The following is an 18,250-nucleotide window of genomic DNA, read 5'->3' as shown; positions in this document are numbered from 1 at the left end:
GATTTTATGGGCCATGGGTGAGGCCAAAAAAGCACGCCTTGTCTTGGTACTGTGCGGCAGTAACTGACATGTATAACACATAAATAAGACAAAACCACATTTTTATTTTCGACAATATTAGCTGCTATACAGCAACAGTAAATAAATTACTATAACAGCCCAAATTAAGGGTAACATGTATTTTGATCAGGAGAAACAACACAAATCGCGGGTATCATAATATTAATAATCGTGAAGAATTTGTACAATAGAAATAACGTTTTTACTTGTCCCAACTTGTATTCTGTAACCCTAAATTGCTTCTGACATAACCGAAGGAGAATGCGATAAAATTCAACAGTGGCAAACACCTTTGATAAATCATTTTTTACACCCTCGCAATTTCCCTAAATTAGAAATGCCGATACCTATATATATATATATCAACCAAATTTTAAGTTCATTAAAGCTGATATAAAATACCAATTGTTATTAAATACACAATATTTCTGGAGAGTAGTACGAATATGGCACAACCTCAAATCTTCTCACATTAAATTATTGATCTCACGTACACTAACACAAATTGCACTCCTCCTTTTCCTATATAAAATTTGATAAGGACCACTTTTTGGGCAGAGTAGCATCAATGTAATTTCACATTATTCATGAAGTCATAGATCACCACAATTTCTTAATAATAATCCTGCGATACCAAATGCAGGATGGGCAAAATTTCTTAGGCTATTAGCCTTACACACAAAACCTTTTAGAATGAAATACATGTTCCCAAGATGAGCCATTTTAAACGATTATATTATATTTTCTGAGAGTTACAGTGTATATAAAATATTAATGTAATTAAAATAAGAAACCTATTAGTCCTGCAGGTCAACTGAGGTTTGTAAGTAAATGTAAGTTTCAACTAAAAAATGTAACAAAATGTAAAAATATACAAAGACTATATTTACAGTAACTGCAGATGCTTTCACAAGCTACAAAATGAAGCTTGTTCTACTATTTAATATATATTGTAAACTATACATGCTACAGTCTGATGAAATGGGATACGGTCATTTAAACAAGAGGAAAAATGCAATATTTTAAAGAATATTTTATTATTGTACAAACATCACTTCCGTTTTACTTTGAATTATGATCTATAAATGACATATAAAACCAAAGCAGGCGTACATGCATTTGTGTAACTTGTTAATGAAAACACAAATGTGTAAAGTTGTTCCTAGCAGGCTCAAAAATGGCTCTTCAAAAATTGTTTTAACTATTAAAAAGTTAATTTTTAAGATATTGTTTCAATAAAAAGGTTATGAGCGTCAAACTATTAAAAATTTAAACTGTGACAATTTTTTTTAATTTTGTGAATAACATTAACCCAACGTTGGCTTTTAAATCATGCTCGCACCATGTTGCAGAATTCAGTCAAATGGGTAGAGATTGATTGTAGGAAAGAGAAACAAAAACCTCATCTTTATGTAGGAGTTCAGAGCCCTTAGGTTTAAACAATAACTGGCTATCTTGGGCCGGAAAATTTGCGCACGCAATTAGTGGTTAAAAATTACTAGGACAAAAATTAGAGCTAGCCAGTCAGAGACCTGCGTATGACATTTACTTTGATGAAAGTTAAAAAAAAGTACATGAAAATTTGTAATTTCTCAATTTTTGTAGCTTTGTTAATTTCTCTTTACTAAAATTGAAGGAACTTGAATTTTAAACTTTTTAAAACACAAAAACCTGGATGATTTTAAATACAGTAACGTTTCTCATCACATTGGAATTAAAGACTAATACATAATTAGTAATTACATGTATCTAAAAATAAAAAGATTTAAGGCACCTTAGAAAATAAACTCGTTACAAATTCTAAAATATTTTTTAAAACTTACAGCGTTCTAAAAAATCAAATAGTCCACTATAATACCTGTTCGTCATCTCCGAACGATATTGCTTAACTTACCAAATCTTAAATAAAAAGGTAACATAGTTCCATATACATTAAAGAAATTGGGGTCACTAACAAAAATGCAATATTTGTGTTCATGTTTTTTTTTCAATATAAGTAAATAAAAATTGATTTGAGCAACTGCAAAATGAACAACAGTTCTGACTCTTGCACAATGCATTTCAACAATAGCGCAAACTAACGCAAAAGGACAAGAGTAAATAATAACTCCTGATATTACAGATCCCAAATTTACCAAGTCTTTTTTATCAGTTTTCCCCCCCATTTCAAGAATATAAAAAATTTATGGTCATGGAGTAGAGAGATATTTAAGAATATATGATATTCTACATTTTTTTGCGACAGATTCTAAGCTAAAACCGAATAAATGTTATTTTTATTTTAAGTCCCGCACAACCAAAGCGCAACAGTGTTTAAACTGAAATGGGCTCTTTTTACGATGTTCAGAATTAGCATGCAACATATTGCACATCGCAATGTGAGCTTGCTATGTCTTTTATGATAAAATAAGTTTACCAAATTTGAGAAGGATCAGCAACTATTGTAGAGGTGACATTCTATGTATGTGGTTGGCACAAACCCTTCCTCCATGTTACTTTTACGAACGCGAGTCCACCCGTCTCCTTGATCAAGTTCAACCACATCAAAATCTTCCCCTTCAAACATAGGTATGGAACCCTCACTTTGAGCTTATAGTAGAATGAAAAAATGTTGTATAAATAAGAAAAATATCCAAAAAACACGACAAAAGAATGAAAGTTACCTTCAAAAGCGTATAAAGCTCTTGCCGTACCCAAAACTGGTAATAGTTCATCAAATTCTTGTAAATCACCATTATTTTCATATTCCCCCTCTAAAGCTCCATCCGCATCGGCATCGGCATCTGCATCAGGTATGCTAGTATGACTCGTTCCAATTCCACTTTCAGGACTGTTAGACGAGCTAGCAAAAGAGCTTCACTAAATCAAATGCTAAGGAGGTTTCAACTCTACCAATTATCTAAGTTCTTAGTTTAAACACAAAACTCCCATTTGAAAAAGATCAGCAGAAACGAACACTCACCCATGGGCTGGCAATGGCGTACCAGGTGCTGATAATTTATTATTATTGTTAGGGTTACAGACGCTGGAATCAGAAGCACTCCGTGACAATGATTCCTCTGAAATACTATTTCTATCTTTTTTATTTACATTAGGCGTATGGGGTTTTAAATCAGCCTCCATAAGGTAACCCTGTAAAATGGGAAAAATAAATTAAATCCATATAAACTAATTTTTTTCAGACAGTAAAAAATGAAGAAATCCTTTTAATTACCTGATATTTCTGTAGCTCGCTTTGTAGTTTGTCTAGTTGAATACCATTTTCCGCTAATTGTCCTTCCACACTTAATAAATTGCCTAAGGCTGGATTCTTTTCATATACATCCCGCATTTTGATCAGACCGTCTCTAAGCCATTCAATTAAAGGAGATAAATATTTAGTAAATTAGCCTTTTCAATTTACATTAAGTGACTTAGCAGCCAAAGCGTGATGTTCATAAACTGCTAGATTTGTTGTAAACATCTGCGTAAATCCAGGAGTTTATGAACTTTAAAGGCTAATTAAACATTCAAATTATGTAATTTTACCTGGCAGCAGTTTCTTGCTGTATTTTAGCATTAATTTGGTCAATTGCCTGCTGAAGTTTCTTTTTCCTCTGCATAGGAGGTTGATCGCTAAAGTCTTCCTTCGATTCATCAACGTGATTCTAAGTTTGCATTATTGGTTCAATTATTTTAAAATTCCTTCTTGCCACATTTGTGGAACAAAGGGTGTAAGGGTGATAATTAGTGGAGAAACCAAAAGGAATACAACAAAGGCTCTAAGGCTACTCATACAACGTTTAAGTGGTTAGGATTTTAAAAAAATAACGAGACAGTGCAAACTGTGAACTCTCAACTTCTGTTAAAACTATGCGAGGGGTAAACTGGGGGCTACTCGTGGCTGATAATCATTGAAGTACTTTCACTAAAACATTAGCAGCCATAACTTTAACAATTATGTCTCCAGCGAGGTTAAAACCCTACACATGCGAATACTACTACTTGTAACTACGAGTATATAATATATCTCTTAGAAGAGGTATTCATCTCCCTATTGCTTCCACAAAAACTTAAATAACTCGCTCTGTTTACAGTCTGTCCAATCTTTCCATTCCCAAAATCTCATTAATCATATGTAACATAATCATTCATAAGTTTGCCATAAAAACATTTTCTATAATGAAACCTTGTTGACAGGATATTTCGTAAATTACGTCATTTCCATCTCCGTGACGAAAATTGCGTCGTTAATTTTATTAAAGAGAAACTGAAGTTAGTGAAGCAGATTTTAAAACACCGCAGTTTTGATCACGATTTTCTGTGTTCGACAATCTATAGATTAGCTGGTGCATCGCTATTAGTAGATTTTGTTCCATGGCAACCTTTTCAATAGAGCAAGGATTATAAGAAGTTTTGTCTATGGAAATGTTATACAGAGGCATACTTATGAGGGATTATGTTACATATGCTTGAAACACCTTTGCAGGTTCCCACTACTTCTTCAAATGACATATTTGGAAGAAAAATTGTGCTGGACAGATATTTCCTAAGACTATTATAGTGAAAAGTATGATTAATTTCACATAATTAGGCAGAGTAATACACGCATTATATTTTGAGCCAATATTTGATGTAAGTTTGTACACTTTGGCAGGAAATACGCAGCAATTAGAGCCTGCCAAAAGTACATGTTAAAATACAGGTTTATTTTTATGAACTTGATGGATACTTCTCTCATAAAAGAAATATTTATATACTTCTGATATAACTTAAATTAAATAAATCCAATTTTTTTACTGACAATGTTTTACTTTAATGAACTTGATGGATACTTCTCTCAGAAGATAAATATTTATATATATGAAATTCAATTTATACAAATATTTATATACTTCTGATATAACTTAAATTAAATAAACCCTTTTTTTACTGAAATATTTTACGAAACTAGATCTCTCCTACACGACAAACCATACTCTGTTAACAGTAAGGATTGAAATAAAAGGAATAAGGGATGTTAATAGATTTTAGCCGAACTTTGTAATATTGAGTTTGAAAGTGCATAGTTACTACCATAGCAAAAGCAAAAGGATTAAATCATTACATAAACAATACAACCAAAAGGTTCAAAGGTTCGAAAGAGATGCGAGTAGCTATGGCAACTCATTCACGCATATTTACTTACTCCGGAATAGATAAAACAGGCATCATAAACCCCACCAATAACCACAGGCCAGAAAAGTTCAGAAATACCATCGAAAGGAGGGAAAAAAAAAGATTGATAAAAACAATCAACTTTACATACAAACTTTGCTATAAATTAAAAAAAAAAGAGTTGAAAAACAAAAGTACTAATAAAGTGTTGGAATACTTTCATCTTTCAAGCTAATAGAGTGAAACAAGCTAATCTAAAAAAATGAAGGGAAGATAATTGAATAAAACATTTAAAGTTATTACCCAAAACACCTTCTGAAGACAGAGAGAGATAAAAAAGATCAAAATTAAAAGAGATATTAAAATTGTAAATGAAGGCAGAGACTGTATAGGGAATTTCAAAATTATTTCACTAATTGCTATCAGATTTAAATTAATATTAACCAAGGTATTTTATCCCCGAACAATTTTGAACTTGATCTGAATATCAGATATATTGGCAAGAAACATTAAACCAGTCAACGTACCTTAGTAGTGCTGAAGAGACCAAAGATTCCAGTTCGCTTTTTGAGCTTTCCAGTTGACAAGGTTCCTTTTATCGTGTCATTCCGTAGGGTTGGGTAAGACGTTATAGTACTGGAGTTGTCGTTAATCCTTATAGCGCTTAAATCCTCAAATGGATGGTCCTCGGGAATTGGAAAACCAGACTTATATCTTTCTATGACTAATAAAGAATCCTGGAAACATAAATAAAAATTAAAAGTTGGGTATTTTATGAATATTAATCTTAAGTCATTACCTCTTTGGAATCAATTGATTCAGCCGATTTGACAACTCCGTCTAAGCATTGATTAATAATTGGTATCACATTTCTTTGGATCTCTGATTTTTGTTTGACAAAATTCTGAATACAAGTTATCCGCCTTTCGTCAACTTCCTGAAGTTGCTAATTAATGGAACGACACACTCATTTTTTTCCTGTTCTGTTAGTTTTGATATGCAAAATTCTACTAAAAAACCAAGGATATTTACTTGAAAGACAGTTGGCATCAGATCAGTATAATGGAGTCTTTGTAATTCGTTGGTTTTCTGTAATTGATTCGCATAGTCGGTTTTACAGTCTTCGCAGATCTGTGTTTTGGTCACTGATATTTGTTTCGCCTATATACGCAACAATTACAAATATGATAATCATGTTCCTCTGTACATAGTAATAATAATCTTTACTTTTCCAACATCAGCACGTGATAAATTATAATCTTGGTCAGCTTTTGTAAAAGCATCTTGGGCTTTTTCCGCTTCCCGATAAGCTTTTTCATATGCCTTTTTGGACTGTAACAAATAATTCGTCAGTGCTTTAACCTAATATTCATCAAACATTGGTACTAGCAACGCACAAAACAAAGTATGCACTCATAAAATATGAGATTAGAGTAAAAATCAGAATCGGACATTACCAATTAATAAGTATAACAAAGTGATTCATACTTTTTTAGCATGAAAACTCTGTATTTTACTTTGTTTTAAACGTGGGTGGTACAGTGAAAGCTACGAAATTAGATACCTTATCTAAAAATCCCAACGACGCATTTAAATTATTCTGCAATCTCACTCCCTCGTGTAGATGCTTAAAAAGATATCGTAAACACCAAATAAAAATCTTGCAAAAATGTTTTTAAGATGAGACAGAAAAGCAAATTCAGACAGGAAATGGATGAATAAGGAGTCTTTAAGAAATTGCACCAACAATAAAAAAATACGGTTTCAAATTCACCCCAACTGAGAGAGGCTTGAGATTGGGAATTACATGTATCAATAGAATGAGATTGTGGGCGATTAAAAAGGAGGACCAAAATGGGGAGAAGGGCCCAAAAAAAATTAAGAGACCATGAAGAAATTAAACTTCCATACTTTTTTCCTTTCGTCTTTAAGTTCCTTTAACAGAACAGAAATTTCTTTAACTATTTTGGCTGTCATATTCTCAGCCACTAACTCATGCTGTCCAGCCATGTCGTTGACTTCATTTAACATGAGCACGAAAGCTTTACATGATGAGAACCTTTAAAATGCACGCAAATATTTCATTAAACACCAAATAAATTCATAAATAAATAAAATTACTAACTGATAATCTTCCTCCTCTTTTTTCTTCGGCTGATAATTTTTACATAGCCTTCTATAAATAAAAATTAATAACCGTGGAAATTTATATGATAGATAATAATTTAAATATATATTTACCTAAGTTTACCCGCATATTCCAATTCTATCGTACACCTATCTTTAATAAATTGACAAAATTTTTCTAGGAAATCAAGGCCACGTAGCGTGTGTTGGGATATATTGTCAAACTGGTCCTATAAAAGTGAAAAAAATCAACCATTAATTTCTAGCCTTGACAGCACTTTTTTTTATAGGATACAACAGTAAATACAGGTGGACGTAGAGTAAATAGGTTGTGGCCTTCAATGTGTAAACATTTGTAGGTTTCCCAAAAGAAAAGGTCTAAGGTATTTTACGATAACATAAATAGTTTGAATGCCTTTCTAGCAATTTTGTGGATATTATTAATTTACAATAAAATTAACTTGATGATTTAAATCGGATTATTCATTTTAAATGACTTGTTGTTTCATTGATTTTAACACATAATATGCCTTTTTTCCATGGAAAATTGATAATTACTATTCATTGAATATGAAAACTAAAACTTGTTTTAAATTTAATTTATTAATTACTATGAATTTTAATTAGCTTCGCAATAGCATTGAAACAAAATAGAGGTGAAGAGAAGCACATGGTGAAAAAACTAAATTAAAAGAGACTTAAAACGGTTTTAAAATTAACAATTTATTTATTTAAAAAATCCAACGTTTCGGAGGAACAACCTCGGAAACGTGGAATTTTTTAAATAAATAAATTGTTAATTTTAAAACCGTTTTAAGTCTCTTTTATTTTATTGAAACAAAAACTATTTTGAACATTTTCACAAATTCTTTAATCAAGATTTCAATAAAATTCAATTGTAATTTAATAAAAAATTATTTAAATCAAACAACACTGATATCTGGTTCACCAAAAAAAATTACATGGATAGTTAAGGTCTTTCAATATGAAATTTTTAATATTTATGTTCTAATTTAATTTCTTAATTATAATATTTAATTAGATGTTAAGGAATGTATTTTGGTTTTAGAAGTGGGGGGAGGTAAAAGCCTCAATGATAGTTTGATTGTCTCTAAAGGTTGGACTTCGCAGATATTTTCTTTATTTATAGTGCTTAAAAGCCACATCCTTTTATCTGGAAATATTTTCCCGAAGAAAGGAAATTGAATGGACGGCAACTTAGAGGCCGCTAAACAATTACAAAAGTCATTCATGGATTTAATTTGGGGAAAACAATGGAATCAGAATGTAGAGGAAGGTCGAAGTTCTCGGCACGGAAGTCAGTCGTCACATCTGACAATCCAAACAAAACCAAACTATCACCAACTTTACCCCTCCGCAAAGTTCCCTCGAACCATCAGCCAAAGAAGTCGGAAGTTTGTAGTTCGGTATCTTGTCGACTGTATTATACCGTTATGTTTACATCCGCCGGTACTTCAATGTAAAAGATTAAGCAAAAAAAAAAATAATGGGTAAGGAAGGGGGTAAGAGTACTCTCCCGAAATAGTACCAAAACCAGGGGGGGTCACTTACGAAATCTACTTCCGTTAGAAGAATGAATTACTATATACAAAAATATTATTAGCCTCGTAACCCTGGACCGCGTAACTTGGGCTGTATCAGGAATGTTTATAACCAGTTTTTAAGCGATATTTTTTGGACAACGTCTTTCTCGAGGAATAAACTTAATTTTTCCGACGGTTTTGGCAGGCGTTTCTTTTTGCCCGCAAAAAAAATAGCCAGTTATCGGGGCAATCGTCACAAAACAGGCCCTAGGCTTATTAAGGTCAAACATTCGAAATCTTTATCGGTAGGGTACGGGCGAAGATACTTTTTTACTTCTTCTGTAATATGTTGATAGCAATGAAAAGCGATCACTGAGGGGAAGAAACTAGTTTCTTTTTATACGAGTTTTGAAAAAGATTCTACAAATTTCGTTTTAGCACCTTTTGAAAAATGAAACGCTTGAAATTGAAAGTTTCTCGATGATATAAACACGAATTTCACCGCGATGGGTGTCAAAGTTCAGATATTAATGGAGTTTAAATGTATTTGGTCATTTTAAAATGAATATTAACATAAGTAATGTAATAACAATAAGTATGGCACTTCCTATTGTTTTAACGCTATTTTTCTGGCCTTTTTCCGGTACTGATAATATCACACAGATCCGATTTGGACTTGCAACCATACTGAGTGGTAAATTATCGTCCGTGGTACTAGTATAGTTCGTCTTTGGCATATTTAAATACATACTAATAGCGTATTCCATTGGGATGCTCGGAGCGCTCGGGATTTATTTTCGTTTTCCATTGGGAAAAATCGAGCAGCTCGGATCACCAATGGAATACGAACTTCATACACTTAAGCTTGACTTTCGGAAAATAGCAGACGATACGCCACTCTCTTAAAAATTCATATTTCATTGAGAGCTGCTCTGGCGAGGAGTTTTGTCACATCGGAGCTCGAGTAGTGACGTCACCGTATAATCCAGATCACTCGAAAACGGTCCCAATGGAATACGCCATAATAGAGTAATATCAGTGTGACGTATGTCGACGTCACCCATGCTTTTTCCTATAGATAAAAAACTGCCCTCAAAATGGCGGCCATAGCCCAAAGCTACGCGATGGCTACGCTGGCTGAACTTGTTTTAATGTAGTTCATTCGTCATGAAATACGTAGAAGTTCAGTTCAGTTCAGTTTATAAACAGGGTGCCTCGTCGAATTTACTCTTATGTCTAGGGTACCCGTGACGCAGTAGCATCATCAAAAACAAGAAGGTAAATGTTGCTTTATAAAAAGGCGTAATAATCTTCGTTAATTGACAAAATGACATGCTTATTGTTTTTATGTAACTTATGATATTAAATATTTGATAAAGATATAACCAGAAATACATGATATAACGCTCATGTGTATCTAAAATATCATGGGCCCATGGTACGAGGTAGTGTTATGGAAGCTTATAGGAATTTAATAAAAATTGAGTAGATAATGAGCATAATTTGTTCAAGCAAGAATATATTTATATTTAGCGAGAATGATCCAATTTCCGCCGGGTAAGTGAGGGGGGGGGACGTCACCGGCGTTTGCTCCATTGGCGTCCAAAGTGATACCGAGCTGATTGGATTTTTGAGGGAAAAGGGGAGGGGGGGGGAGTTTACACTTGGAGTCAACATAATCATCCTTCCTAAGAAGAAATAAACACACATTCCTCGGTTCAAGACGATGCGAATAATTTACAAAAAATTGTATACATTTCATAATCAACTTTAAAATCTTAAAATTTTGAATATTTTACATAAAATTATGTAAATTTTAAAATCAACTTTAAATTTCTAAAATCTCAGATATTTGGCAGAAAAGTATAAAAAATTTAAAATCATAAAATCTCGAATATTTAGCAGAAAAATTAATTAAATTTTGAAAATCATAAAATCTTGAATAGTTTTTAGAAAAATATATAATTTTCAAAATCAACTTCAAAACCTTAAAATTTTGAATATTTTACATTAAAATAAATTTTAAAATCAACTTTAAATTCCTAAAATCACGAATATTTCACAGAAAATAATATAAATTTTAAAATCATAAAACCTTTGATATTTTGCAGAAAATTAATTAAATTTACAAATCATAAAATCTCGAATATTTAGCAGAAAATTAATTAAATTTTCAAATCATAAAATCTTGAATAGTTTTTAGAAAAATATATAAATTTTAAAATCAAAATCTCGAATACTTCACAGCACGAAAATCACTTTAAAATATGAAAATAAGTTCTGGAATTCCGAAATGCCCTTACATATCTTGACCGTAATTTGGATGACATTACAAAAGAGAGATGCAAACTAACCCTAGAAATTGCATAACATTCATCGACTAAATGGGAATTTAGAAGTGGATATTCCCGCTGTTCACGATAGTCGAAAATATATTGATTTTATCACGGTTATTTTTAGGTTAATCGATAAGGGGAAATTTCAAAAATCACGTCGAGATTCGAGAATTAGGCAAATAAATCTATCTAATTTACGGCAAATAAATCTATCTAATTTACGGCAAATAAATCTATCAAATTTACGGCAGTGTCCCCACTCAAATCTTCAGTTTTTATAATTAATAAACAAATATTTTGGCATAAACTACACCCGCGTAATACGGCTAATTAACCACTTGTTATTTCATGTAACGCAAGCCGATAACGACCGAGTTATCTCGCAAACCAAATAAAGCAAAAAAATGCTAACGGATTTCCCGATATAAAAACTCCCTCAATTTCCTTCATACGAAAAAGAGCTACACTTTCATTCTCGAACGCTCACACACAAAACCCTTTACAAAATATCGTCTTTTATAGTTTGAAAAATAAAGGAGGCAAACCCCGTCGAGATTCGAGAATTAGGCAAATAAATCTAATTTACGCTTGATTTACGCAAATAAATATATATAATTAACGACAAAATTATAGGATTTTATTGGACTATTTTTTCAAAATTATAGGATTTTAAGGCTATTTTTTTAAAAATTATGGGATGATATAAGACTTTTTTTTTCAAAATTATATGATTTTATTGGACTATTTTTTCAAAATTATATGATTTTATAGGACTATTTTTTCAAAACTATAGGATTTTATAGGACTATTTTTTCAAAACTATAGGATTTTATAGGACTATTTTTTCAAAACTATATGATTTTATTGGGGCATTTTTCAAAATGATAGGATTTTATTGGACTATTTTTTTAAAAATTATATGATTTTATAGGATTTTATAGGACTATATATGCTATTTCCTTTACTAAGTTAATGCATTTAAAACAAAATCTATATTTAGTGAAATAATAAATACTCAAAAATATAAAGTATTTAACCATTTTATCAAAACAATACTTTAGTAGCTAACTATGTTAACAAAAACAGAAACTGGAATGACTTTGTATAGGAATTTATGCTATAACTAAATCTAGCAATTTAACTGAAAAGTGAGTGGATGGATTTGAAAAGGGCAAAATATCAAAATTATAGGATTTTATAGGACTTGTGGGGATTTTGCTAAAAATATAGGATGTTATAGAACATTTCTGAAAATATAGGATGTTATAGAACATTTCTGAAAATATAGGATGTTATAGAACATTTCTGAAAATATAGGATGTTATAGAACATTTCTGAAAATATAGGATGTTACAGAACATTTCTGAAAATATAGGATGTTACAGAACATTTCTGAAAATATAGGATGTTACAGAACATTTCTGAAAATATAGGATGTTACAGAACATTTCTGAAAATATAGGATGTTACAGAACATTTCTGAAAATATAGGATGTTACAGAACATTTCTGAAAATATAGGAGGTTACAGAACATGTCTGAAAATATAGGAGGTTATAGAACATTTCTGAAAATATAGGATGTTACAGAACATTTCTGAAAATATAGGATGTTACAGAACATTTCTGAAAATATAGGATGTTACAGAACATTTCTGAAAATATAGGATGTTATAGAACATTTCTGAAAATATAGGATGTTATAGAACATTTCTGAAAATATAGGATGTTACAAAACATTTCTGAAAATATAGGATGTTATAGAACATTTCTGAAAATATAGGATGTTATAGAACATTTCTGAAAATATAGGATGTTATAGAACATTTCTGAAAATATAGGATGTTACAGAACATTTCTGAAAATATAGGATGTTACAGAACATTTCTGAAAATATAGGATTTTGTAGGAATTATGGGATCTCTGAGGGTCCCTGAATTTACGGCAAACAGAATTAATAAACAAATATTTTGGCATAAACTACACCCGTGTAATACGGCTATTTAACCACTTGTAATTTCACGTAACGCCAACCGATAACGACCGAGTTATCTCGCAAACCAAATAAAGCAAAAAAATGCTAACGGATTTCCCGATATGACAACCCCCTCGATTTCCTTCATACGAAAAAGAGCTACACTTTCATTCTCGAACGCTCACAAACAAACCCCTTTACAAAATATCGTCTTTTATAGTTTGAAAAATAAAGGGGGCAAACCAGAGAACAATACCCCATTGGAAAGCACGACTAAGAATGACAGTTCTTTGGACGAAGCGGATTAAAAGAAACCAAATTTCCATTTGCCTTCCCTATATCGGCCAAATTAAAGAAGAGATAGGAAATGATTTCCAAAAGCCCTCCAAGCGAACGTTTCCCCAACCCGGCAAAAGCAAAATAAATGTTTATAATTTCTTTTCTTTTTTGTCTCTCTTTGGTTCCTAGTACCCGAAACGGCAGTTTCATTAACGCCATGCCTAAGGCGGACTTTTTTTTTATATATAATTTTACGCCGTAGAGTAAATAATTACGAGCCCTTGAACTGAGAAATATTTTCGAGCTATACGATAAATTAATAAATTTTTTATTATTATTAATATGATACCATAGAATGCTAGGAATTCCAAATGTTTTAGATGCGAATAAGTAGTCCTTTATCAGGGTTCGTACAAAATTTCAGGAATTAAATTCTCTGACATTTCCAGATTTTCCCTGACCATTTTTGTAGAATAAATGAATGGTTTGAGATGAAAATCTTGAAAAATATTTACTTTCAAATATTTATTTGCCCGATTTTTTTGGGGGTCATTTTAAAATTCCCTTACTTTTTGGGACCATTTTCAGATTTCTTGACTTTTCTCTGACATTTTGGAATAATTTTCAAATTCCCTGACTTTTTGGGACCATTTTTAGATTTCTTGACTTTTCTCTGACATTTTTAAATAATTTTCAAATTCCCTGACTTTTCCCTTACTTTTTGAGACCATTTTCAGATTTCTTGACTTTTCTCTGACATTTTGGAAACATTTTCAAATTCCCTGCCTTTTCCTGACCTTTGGAAACATTTTCAAATTCCCTGACTTTTCCAGGTAGTGTACGAACCCTGTTTATACAAGTTTACCAAATCGAGCATAAAAATTGTTAAAATCTTTAATATTTGTTTCTTTTTAACGCCAAAAAAATTCAATTTTACTATTTTATGAAACAGAAAATTGTTGCTTACTAAAATTTATAAAAATCTTAATCTTAAATTGTTTATTTTCAACGAATAAAAAAATCCACTTTATGATACAAAAAATTCAAATGCTTACTGAATTTTATGGTAATCTTAAAGGGAGTCTGAAATTAACCGAAAAATAGTCCGCCAAATCACGCTACGTCTCGTTCTTAACGTAACTAGCGCTAATCACCCCTAACTTCTATTAAATTAATTAATTTTGTTTATTTTTCCAACTAAAAGATTAATGATTCAATTAATGAAACACAAATTGAAATTATTACTAAAATTTTTTAATTATTACTTCGGGTAATCTTAATATCATTTTTCCCCAATTAAATATTAAATACTATTGATAACCAGAAATAATTAAATTTATCGAAACTGGGCGGAAGGCGAGACAGAGTATTTATTTTTGTGTTTACTTTTCAATGGAAATCCGAACAAGGATATCGTTTAGCGATGGCAATAAAAACATTCGTTAGGTATGATTCATACACCAGATATATTTAAAGCTATGGTGCAATTACTGTCTGAATAATACCACAGAAAATATAAAAGAGGAATAACAACTCCGCCGATTTATCGTCTAGGGGGTATTTTAGGCCTATTAATTTCCGGTAATGTTATGACTAAATCCTCGCCTAAAGAAAATAAATTTACCGGAAGTACCCGGTGCAAACCCTTCGAGAACATTTTGAAGCCTCGTAAAAGCTCCTATTCCTTTAATATATGTTTAAGAATATACAGAGAGTCACGCAATGATTACAAGTCCAACTAAGGAAAATTTGAGTCAATATATTTACCAAAAAATGCCTATTCATAAAAACGCCCTGTACAAGACCCCCCTCCCATCGCCTAAAATGACGGCTAGACTATTAAATTCAAAAAATTCAACTGATGGCCAACAGCGTCTGGTACCAGACCGAACAGCTGCGACATAGACTCTCTTTCATCGCGATTGTATCAGGTATACCAGACCTTTAACTATCGAAAAGACCCTAAAAAAACCTGGGATTTTTAACCCTCGTCATGCAGACATACGTTCAAAGGTGGTTTCTCTCCAGCCTTTAAAGGGGATAGTCATGTTTCCTAGTAGCTATCCAAATTGAAAAAAAAAGAGGGCTTTAGATACTAGCATTTACACGACTGATATTTCCGATTCCATTTCAATTAAACTCGTAATTTCTCTTACATGGAATAGAACTTGTAATCGCTCAAGTGGAGCGTTCAGTGACTAAAAGATAACGAATTAAGAGCAGTTATCCAGAAATTTCAGTTTTTTTTATGGCGACATTTTTTACGGAGGTATTTTATGTTATAATTTCGTATACTAGGAAATTATGAAAAATCCGTTCATTTTTTCCGCTTTGAAAGTTACTGAGCCATACGCCCCTGCGCGTGGCAATAACATATTTATATTAATGAAATTTAGGATGCGACCGTACAGTAGGAAAGATGGTAATGCGAAGCTTAAATTGGTAATAGACCCGAGTTGAATCGGCTGCGAAAGCAATTAAAATTAGTCGCGCCAATTTCCGCCACGGTGTAGCTTCAAATTCGATCATAGTTTGTTGGCAGGCGGAGCAAGAGGTACGGGCTGCGGCCGTCTTAAATTGAGCGAGTATCCTTAGCACTGGGGTTAAGAATCCTACGCGCGGATGGGGAGCGGAAAATATAATGGGAAGAAATATATGGGGTAACAATGCTACCGAAAACCGTTAATGAAAGGGTGGGTTACTTCTTAGGGAGAACAAATTGGGGCTCAGTCAGAACTTCTATGGCTTCTTAAAAAACTAGGATCAGATGATCCAGATACGGAGAAACACATTGGAGTCATTTAATATGGGTGGCTCACCATAGATTCATTTTCAACTGGTTTAATAGTTTAGAATTTCTTTCTTTTTAAGAAACAAGAAAAGTGGGCGATATTCTATAGGACATAGGACTAGTTGTAAATGAGTGTAGTATGTAATTTCAAATCAAAGATGAAATGTTATAGATCTTAAGCGTGACAATTGGTTGTGTCTAATATGATTCAGTTCGCTGCGATTCGCATGATTTAGGAATTTTGGTATATAAGAATTCTGAAAATTAACTGTTGGGTGAAATCTCTGTTTTAAAATTATTAACATTTTTAATGTAATATGTAATATTAAATAATGTAAAACTAAGAGAGTTACCAGTTTAAAAAGCGAGTTACAAATTCCTTAAATACGGTAACAAGAGGTTGAACAATTTTGTTAACAGGTTTACTAGCCTCAACTGTACATTTATACATGAACTATGCTGGAAATTCATAGTTTCTTTCATACAACGGTAAAATATAAGAAATCCTCTTAAATAACCAAAATTATAGTTTTTTGAGATATAAAACTCTTATAGCCCCTCCTTGAGATTTCTTAAGTTCAGTAAGTTAAGGCATAATTCTGTTCAAATTTATTTGTATCAATGTCTCGTTATTAGTAAATATCAAAAATTAAACTCACCCAAAGCTCTACTCCCCAAGTCATGATTTCACATCTGTTGATATTTTCGTGAGAAAGAGGCTAATGATACAGAACTTTGATTTTAGTCTTCGGAGTTTAGACTGAAGAGACTGAGGAGTAAGACGTTAGACGCCACAATTGGCCAAGGCCCAAAGAAATGTCTATCCAATTTGGAATTTCGAATATCCGTTTCGTTTATTTTCTTGACACTTAATCCGACGGGGCACTTTTGCACTTCGTTCGCGAAATTGACAATTTTAATTTTATCATTTTAGCACAATAATTTAAAGAAAATACCCAATACCGATTTTACTCGCTCTTTCAAAACTGCGTGAATTCCCTGTCTCGCCGATAAAACATCATTTGGCGTTTGATGGAAAAAATGCACTCGAACGCTTAACAGGTTTGCCAGAATGCCAGAGGCAAGGCCTGTTTCTGGCATGTTTCTGGGAACTTACAATTTTTGGAAGCGTTGAGTTCGGCAATTATATTTCTGTAGGCCTATTTTGTCTAGTTATTTAGGTCAACCTTTCAACAAAAGCAGCCGATCAAAATTTTATAAAAATTAATTTTTAATTATTAACTCAAATGAATTACAGTTTAGTAGACCCAAAGATAATTTAAACTCGTACCCTAGATTCGAAATCACTCTCTCGCGCGTTGCCGATAGCGTTTACCAACTTCCCGCTGGAGCTCAGAAAAAATTCGCTCCATGGTTTGCGCCTTACCGCAACCGATGGAGCACGATTTTTCTGAGGTCACGTGCTGGAAAAGGGTAAACGCTTCATAACAAAACCGTCAGTGGGAAAGCTCTCAGTATTCGAATCTAGGGTACGAGTTTAAATTATCTTTGGTAGACCCTTATACCGCCGCTCTACCCATAGAAATCTCATAGGTAACTAGAATGCTGCCGCCTACGGCCAAGGGCGTATCCAGGATTTTATTTCAGGGGGGGTTTTGGCGGAAAATTTCAAGGGGGGGGTGCTGACGGAAGTTTCACTGATTTTTATTAGGCAACCACCCCCTCATCAGCATTTCGGGGGGGGGGGTTGAACCCCCCCCCCCTTAAATACGCCCTTGCCTACGGCCGAGCTTGTCGCCAGTTCGTTTTAAACCTTCAGACAATGAGAGGCCGTAAAGTGGTTCCGCCAAGGAGGATAATAATCCACCTTGGTTCCACACTTCCGCTACTATCGCGGGAGCTAGGTGACGTCATTCTCTCTGATGACATTAAATTCTTGGCAGAACCACTCTTTGAGCTCTGGTTGGCTGAGATCTGGCTATCGTCTGCCACGGCGTTTGGTCCATTTGCCAGTTACACGACAGCATTCTAGTTACTTATGAG

The 18,250-nt window shown here is 32.8% G+C and overlaps 1 protein-coding gene across 3 annotated transcripts; it reads right to left on the bottom strand.

The window, feature by feature from the left end:
- Positions 1-84: 84 nt before the first annotated feature.
- Cip4 (formin-binding protein 1-like Cip4) lies at positions 85-17,341 on the bottom strand. 3 transcript variants are annotated; one of them, XM_090168241.1, is made up of 14 exons: positions 16,906-17,341; positions 7,438-7,553; positions 7,322-7,372; positions 7,108-7,255; positions 6,761-6,823; positions 6,424-6,528; positions 6,229-6,357; positions 5,996-6,142; positions 5,724-5,933; positions 3,589-3,707; positions 3,275-3,407; positions 3,023-3,192; positions 2,724-2,902; positions 85-2,649 (listed from the first exon to the last, which is right to left on the bottom strand). In XM_090168241.1, the coding sequence occupies exons 1-14, from the start codon at positions 16,927-16,929 to the stop codon at positions 2,492-2,494; spliced, it is 1,752 nt and encodes a 583-aa protein (XP_090024367.1). In that variant the 5' UTR covers positions 16,930-17,341; the 3' UTR covers positions 85-2,491. The 3 variants fall into 3 exon arrangements, with proteins under 3 accessions (XP_090024367.1, XP_090024368.1, XP_090024369.1); XM_090168242.1 differs by having other exon boundaries at positions 2,724-2,890; positions 16,906-17,340; XM_090168243.1 differs by having other exon boundaries at positions 3,589-3,686; positions 16,906-17,340.
- Between the last annotated feature and the right edge of the window lie 909 nt (positions 17,342-18,250).

The sequence above is a fragment of the Leiobunum rupestre genome, chromosome 3, assembly GCF_980474605.1.
Source record: "Leiobunum rupestre chromosome 3, qqLeiRupe1.1.hap1, whole genome shotgun sequence".
NCBI lineage: Eukaryota > Metazoa > Arthropoda > Arachnida > Opiliones > Sclerosomatidae > Leiobunum > Leiobunum rupestre.
This window is presented reverse-complemented; position numbering and strand designations above follow the sequence as displayed.

Excerpts from the sequence above, each read along its gene's own strand:
- Cip4 (XM_090168241.1), bottom strand. The coding sequence starts at position 16,929 with ATGACTTGGGGAGTAGAGCTTTGG. Across the intron at positions 6,824-7,107 it reads TTAAAGACGAAAGGAAAAAA|CATCTACACGAGGGAGTGAG; the intron begins GTATGGAAGTTT and ends TATCTTTTTAAG. Across the intron at positions 5,934-5,995 it reads AATCAATTGATTCCAAAGAG|GATTCTTTATTAGTCATAGA; the intron begins GTAATGACTTAA and ends TTATGTTTCCAG.